General features: G+C 38.6%; 1 protein-coding gene across 1 annotated transcript; it reads right to left on the reverse strand.

The window, feature by feature from the left end:
* Nucleotides 1–382: 382 nt before the first annotated feature.
* On the reverse strand, nucleotides 383–6701 carry LOC139981409 (ribosome maturation protein SBDS-like). The gene is made up of 5 exons (XM_071993782.1): nucleotides 6472–6701; nucleotides 5053–5182; nucleotides 3660–3860; nucleotides 2964–3134; nucleotides 383–2064 (listed from the first exon to the last, which is right to left on the reverse strand). The coding sequence occupies exons 1-5, from the start codon at nucleotides 6600–6602 to the stop codon at nucleotides 1936–1938; spliced, it is 762 nt and encodes a 253-aa protein (XP_071849883.1). The 5' UTR covers nucleotides 6603–6701; the 3' UTR covers nucleotides 383–1935.
* Between the last annotated feature and the right edge of the window lie 79 nt (nucleotides 6702–6780).

Consider the following 6780-nt stretch of genomic DNA (forward strand, 5'->3'; position numbering starts at 1 on the left):
ATATTCATTTTTGAGTGGATGGAGAAAATGGTAAAAATTAACAGTTTGACATGTTAAGTTTTGAAAAGAATCTTTCAAATGATGACCACGTTGGGGACTTTTAAGGAGACAAGCGTCTCCAAAAGAGGTTGAGGAGGGTGAGGGGGCATTGGTGGAGAGTATGGACTGAGGAGATTGAAGTTGGATGGTGGAGAAAATAGATGTCAGTATCTTTAAAATAGTACGGAGTGTGGTTAACGGCAGAGGAAATATCACCTTCACTTTTTTGTGCACTTGTAAATAATTAAAACTGTACCATATCAAGAATTGTACATCTGTTTCTGAAAACAATTCCCACAGAATTAAAGAATTGAACACTTGAGAAAAAAGAATTATATATGACTTGTTGTGTCTCATTTATCAGCTTTTATATATTTAGATTACATTTTCCACACACACACACAAGTATAATAAAAATGTCCCTCCAGAGTAGCTATGAGGAAATGAAAAACAAACCAAAATGAGGATACAAACATGCCACTCTGTATAAGGGGAGGGGTGTCATTAACATACCCTATAGTCCTTTTATTGTCTGCAGAAAGACACCCTGGAGAGTTGGGCATCATGTTGAATAGCTGCAGGCATTGCAAATATTTTGCTCTAGCAAGAGTGAATATCAAACGGAGAATCTCCATACAGACCAACAGTGTCTGTTGTGTTCAAAGCAGAGCACAAAAGATCGATCCCTGCATTCTGGTTGCCTTGATTCTACAGCCCACTTTTGACACACCTTACTTTACCACCATGTTACCCTACGAGCAGTGGCATAGCTGGGGATACAGGGATCTCGGTTCAAGAATGAGAACGGGCCAATCATATAAACAGCACTTCTACACAAAACGCTATAAAATGTAAAAACCACAGACACCCGTCTGGCCATCTTAATTGACAGGCACTTGTGATTGATGAGATCAAAATGTTTGAAGCAACCCTTCAGGGTCCCCAAAACATTGGGGAGGGGGGCTGGCTTAATGAGCTGACTATTGACCTCTGACTGTGAGATATATTAGGGTACAGGGCAAGATACAGGGATATAAATAAATACATATATCATATTAGCTATACATAGTCATCATGCCTGTTCCCTCCCGCCTAGCCCCTTCCCATGCCCCACCCTAAAGTGGCAACATGATTGTCAGATTTATAAGGCACCCCAATGGTATTGTAGTTTAAGTTTGATAATTGTGCAATCACATATTCAAGTAGAAAAAAACTTTTAACAGCAAAATATTATATTGACTTGGTTCAAGTGGCTATTAGATATTTTTTATTGTCAGATAAGACATATTTTTCCTGATCCTCATAAAAGAGGCTTATACATCTAATGTAAACAGAACTTTGAAAGTTCAAAATACCAAAAAAAATGAATAATTTCAAATGGCAGCATCAAATATCACCAAATGATTTACAAAATCAACTCTAAATCTAAATTTCATCCAACGTTAATTAACTAGAGGCAAGAATGCTCAACAAAACAAACACATCTCTGTTGCAATCTTGATATCAACATTTTTCAAAATGTCAAACTCCACAGCTCAAGAAAACAACCAAACCATTATGTTTGGGTCCCCACCATGCTCACAGTAAGTAGTGGTGAGGACAAGAGGGGAGGGGGGTTCCTTCTTTACCCTTAATCTCGAACTTCTCATGACAACATTTAAAACTGAAAAAAGAACTTGGGATAGTTTTATCTACCATAAAATTGTCAAAGTCGGGTTTGGCGATGACAATCCAAGCGGTTTCCCTCGTTTTACATCTAAAGGAGGGTTATACCAGGGGGTAGAGGGTACCCACATGTGCCTCATGCATGGGTGTGCAGCACACCTCAGGGTGTCAACCACCATCCTCGCTAAATAAAGCATCGCATTATACGCAGTATCACTGATGGGTCGACCGCTATTCTAACCTCTCATCTCCCTCTTCCATCTCCTTCAAACTGATCACCTCTAGGCTTCCCCTGCCTCTCGTTTCCTTCTGTATCATTTCATCGATGGCTCTGAAGCTCCCAGGGTCAACCAGACAAACCTACAAGAAAAACGTTTGAAAAAATATTGACTCAAGCTTAGTACCTCTTTTATAGCAGATTTTGTGTTGTGTTGTTGTGTTTTACCAAGCTGTAATGAATTTCCCCAAAGTTGACCTTTGGTGTGGGGGGAGGGAGGGGGGTGTCTGGGAGACACAAACCAACCGATATTGTTTGAAATAAAACTGCAAATGGTCACACGAACACGCCATCCTAAATTTCTTATACAGGGCGTGTAGTTAAAGGAGAATGAAACACTCATGTGCCATTACCCATCCGGTACCATTTATTAACACATAAACCACATTATTGAACCACACGTTCACCTTCCAAACTTTCTACTCCTCAGTCTACTGTGGTTCAAAATAGGTCAAGTTTCACACTAAATGCAACCAAAATGGAGCAAACGTGCAGCTTTGTGGAAACAACATTTCCTAAATATGAAAATTGTTGGTAGACCACACTCATGCAGGGATGTGCTCACACTGGGTGGCACCGGGCGGCTGCGCCCAGCAGTTCTGAATGCCGCCCAGCACAAACAGTATTTTAAATATTTCCGCCGGCACTTTTTTGATGATAATTTAACAAATTTTACCATAACCAAAATGTGGGAGAATACATGGCACAGAATAGGAAAAATAGCACCACCTAAGCATACTTCATGTGAAAAATTTGTCCAGTGGGGAGGGGGTACCCCACCCATGAGATCCCTCTCCCAGGGTGTGGATCACACTAACGCATAATCTGCCCGGCACGCAAATATTCCTGAGCACATCCCTGCTCATGTATTTGCTCCATTTGAGTCTCTAATCTTTCCATCAGAAATTGAGGAAAACTATGCTTTTCTCCTGGATGAAAAGCAATAACCGCTACTCCAGAAGATCTTGGATGATAGACATACCATTTCAAGGTTTTGTGTAAAATCCTCCTCATCAATTTTCTTGATCAAAGGTGTTAGTTTGGTTTTGATCTTCTTCGCTTCTTTGCCTGGCAGTGTAATTTTCAGCTTCATCTCAGCTCGGTCTATTGGAAAGTTGTTGGTTTCCTTCAACATCTTAATGACTGCTAATGCCTGTTGACCAGAAGGGGAAAAGCAAGGGGGTAAAAGAGCTAGGTCACTTCTAACGGTGAAATTCATAGTGCAACGGTTGCAACATCTGCCTCAAACATGTAGGAACTTGGTTAAAATCTGAGAAAAGGGGAGCATTAGAACCTGTTCAAGATCTGTTTGAACTTGTTATCTATGCCAAATGATGGGATTGGCTTCACTTTCGACACTTAACGCTCTACCTTGGAAATATGAAGAGGAATACAAGAGAGACAGTAATATGTTTCGGAATCTAATGGCTCTATGCCATCAACGAGTTACAATATGACAACTCCCAGACACAACTGTTAAACTACCACATCTCCAAAATGGAGCAAAATTTTTCTTTAAAAAAATATCATAAATTTAAAAAAAAAAATCTTAGCTGTGTGGGAGGAGTTGTTCTTCACAAGAACTCTGTCATATAAGCCAAACTAGATGAAAGTATGGTTTTTATCCCTTTAATTAAGCAATGTAATTTGAATTGTGTCCTATAATGCTCATTAATACCTGTTGCTTAGTGTTCCTATTTGGCTTCACTGAGAAGTGAATGTCTTTCATGGCCCTCTCTATCATTCCCACCGTGTAGGGTCGTTTCGTCTCGGGGTTGATGCATTTTTCTGCCACCACCGTAGCGATGTCTCGGAACATGCTCTCCAAATTCTGGTTTCTCTCCTTCTCAGAGACTTGAAGTTCACCCTTTGCCAAGATCTGGAGGCAACAGAGACAGATATTGCCCAAGATTGTTTTGTAAAAATGTATTGCATTTGTAGAAGCTTTGCAAGTTGAAGAACAGGACTGTTATGCAGGATCCGATTCCCGGTATTACAGCATGTTAAGCAGGTTTACATAGCATCAAAGACAAAACCCTACCAGCTACAGTTACTTGCCATGCATACTGAAAATACAGGTACAGTAGCCAGGTGGTAGGTGCCGGGGGAGGGGGGCACTGGGGGCACATGCCCCCCCCCACTTTTTTCCAAAATAGCAAATGTGTCCTACTGACAAATAAAATGTGCCCCTTTGATGAAGGACTGTCGGTTGGATATCTTAAGCCTTTGTTAAATTTAATATTTTATTTTAATTATTTATTTTTAGTCTGTACATGCTGTTTTTAAAATGGCATCCCATATCTTTTTGTAGCATGGTTAACAATAAACAATCTCAATAAATAGAATTTATAGCATACTAACACATCATCTATATTTAAGTGATATGGCCGGTGTGTATCAGTTTATAGCAAACGAGTGGTGGTTGTGGAATGAGAAAGTGCCCCTCTGATGTTGTGCCCCCCCCCCCCCTGACTTTTTGGAAGCTTCCAACCCCCTGGCTCTGGCAGTCATGGATTGTATGTTTCAAGGAGATCAAACAAGCAAGCAATTAATATGAAGTAAACCACCAAATAGTAGATTTGGAAAAAGGAGACATGTAGACTAAGACCAAATTTGAATTTTTTTGGTAATTTTCAAGATAATGTTAATGTACTAAGTTTTAATATATTTAGATTGTAATTAAATGATAGTTTTAATTTACTTCTTTTTCTTTTTTCTCTATCATAGCAGGTCAAGAGAAAATGACATTTGAAAATAACCTCACCTCCCCCCTTCCCCAAGTAGGATACTGGTTGTGATGTCATTTTGCATCCATATATCCATCCAAGGTGGACCACATACTCCATAGAGACACTGCAGATGGCTATTTGCCAAGGGCATATGTGATGAAATAAACACTAGAAAATATATTTTGCTATTCAAAATTCCTTACATCGATGAAAACTTGTACTGTGATAGATGCACTCTTATGGCAGTAATTGTTAACTTAGGGTCAGGACCTTCAGAAAAGTGGAAATATATGTGACCTTCAACCTTACAATAACTGTTTGTCCAGCAAAAACTTGACTAACCTGTTTGCAGATTTCTGTTTCATCATCGGTAGCAAATGCTTTTACCAAGTCTGCTTTCCTTGCTTGTTGACCTTTTGAGACATTCAGGAATACAGAATGGGTTTGAAGAACTTCATCAATGTCTTGTTCCCTGTTGTTGTTTGTTTTTTCAAAGAAAGCATTGTTACATGAATAGAGTGTTAATATTCAAAGAAATTGTTAAAGAACAGAAATACAAATTAAACTTTTCATATGTTACAAATCATTACAAACTACTATCAATGTAGGCTACATTTCAAAACCCCATATTATTTTTTTTTGGGGGGGGGGGAGGAGGGGAAATTACCCTTTTAAAGATCAATCATATTTATTGGACTAGTACTTTAGTATGCACACTATAAGTTCTGCTCATAAAGCAACAAAAACATTTTGACGATGAAATTAGATCTTCATGGAAATCTATGACGATTCAATGTTGGGCATATGACTCTTTTAGGAGGTGGATTTGTTCCACAATAGTAGTTATGCACAGTTTTGTTCCTTTTGTGATCAAAATTCCAGTGAATTAGGAAAATATATATATATATATCAGCTGATGAGAAAAATATGTTGCTAAACATTCCATATATTTTGACCAAAACCAAAGGAGCCGAAAATGGTTGATTAAAAGGTAGGTTCTCACAAAGTGATGAATTACATTAACCTCCAATGATCAATATCTCCCCTCCCCTTTTTCACACATAAATCAAAATCAAACAAACTTCAATTTGCTTTATTTCTGCTTTTGCAAAGAATTTGGCTGCAAAGCATGTCAGAATTTAGTGTCACAAGTGTCACGACTGCACCTGGTACACAACTCAACCAATTCAGTTATTTGAGGGCAAATGTTTCAGGTTAATCATGGAAATAAGATCGTCATTAAACATTTCTCATATTCGGGGATGTTTTAAGAATCTGCTTAGGCCTACCTTAAGGACTTTCAAAAGTCCTGTCTGGGCCCTAGGCCTAAATAATTCTTACTAACGTTAAGCCTAACAGCAAAAATAAAACATTCATGATGAACATAAACAAAATTGTCAAATTTCCACATAACCACAGAAATATATCCAAATGGCACTGAGCACTACAAGTTGTTAGATAATATTTATTGCTTTATTTAGGGCACTATATTCCTAGACTGCATGTTTTCCAATGTTGTGGGATTGACGTGAAACCGACAGGGGTGCATTTACTATTTGTCATTTCCTAGAAATAATTCGATTTTCCGCCGCTTGGGGAATGCTTTCGAAGTATCTAAGATGATAACATAGTTGCATCGATGCCAGTATGGAGGCAGTGGTTGAAGATCATGTGCATGTGGAACAAGTCTTCCAGATAGGCCTCAGTACACTGTACAGTACTATAGTACTAGCCTAGGCCTACTGTAGTTACAAAACTTACACCTGTTTCCTCCAAGACTGCACTTTATTTTTGTAGCAAGCAATCTCGAATCTCTTGCCTCCTTTCTTCATTCTTACAATTGCGACATTGGTATGTCGAATTTGATTTGTCGGTGTGAAAATGCCAGCCATGTTGAGATTGCGATGCAGTTTATTTTACTATACGTAGCTAAATCTAGGCAGCCTAGGCTATGTACTGTAAACAAGAGCTACAACTACAAAGTCGTAAGTACACCGTTACATGCATTGTATACTTTCAAGCCATTGCGCAATACTTTAACTTACTAAAGTCGTTTCATGATCGGACTTA

Source organism: Apostichopus japonicus, chromosome 15 (genome assembly GCF_037975245.1).
Source record: "Apostichopus japonicus isolate 1M-3 chromosome 15, ASM3797524v1, whole genome shotgun sequence".
Classification (NCBI taxonomy): Eukaryota; Metazoa; Echinodermata; class Holothuroidea; order Aspidochirotida; family Stichopodidae; genus Apostichopus; species Apostichopus japonicus.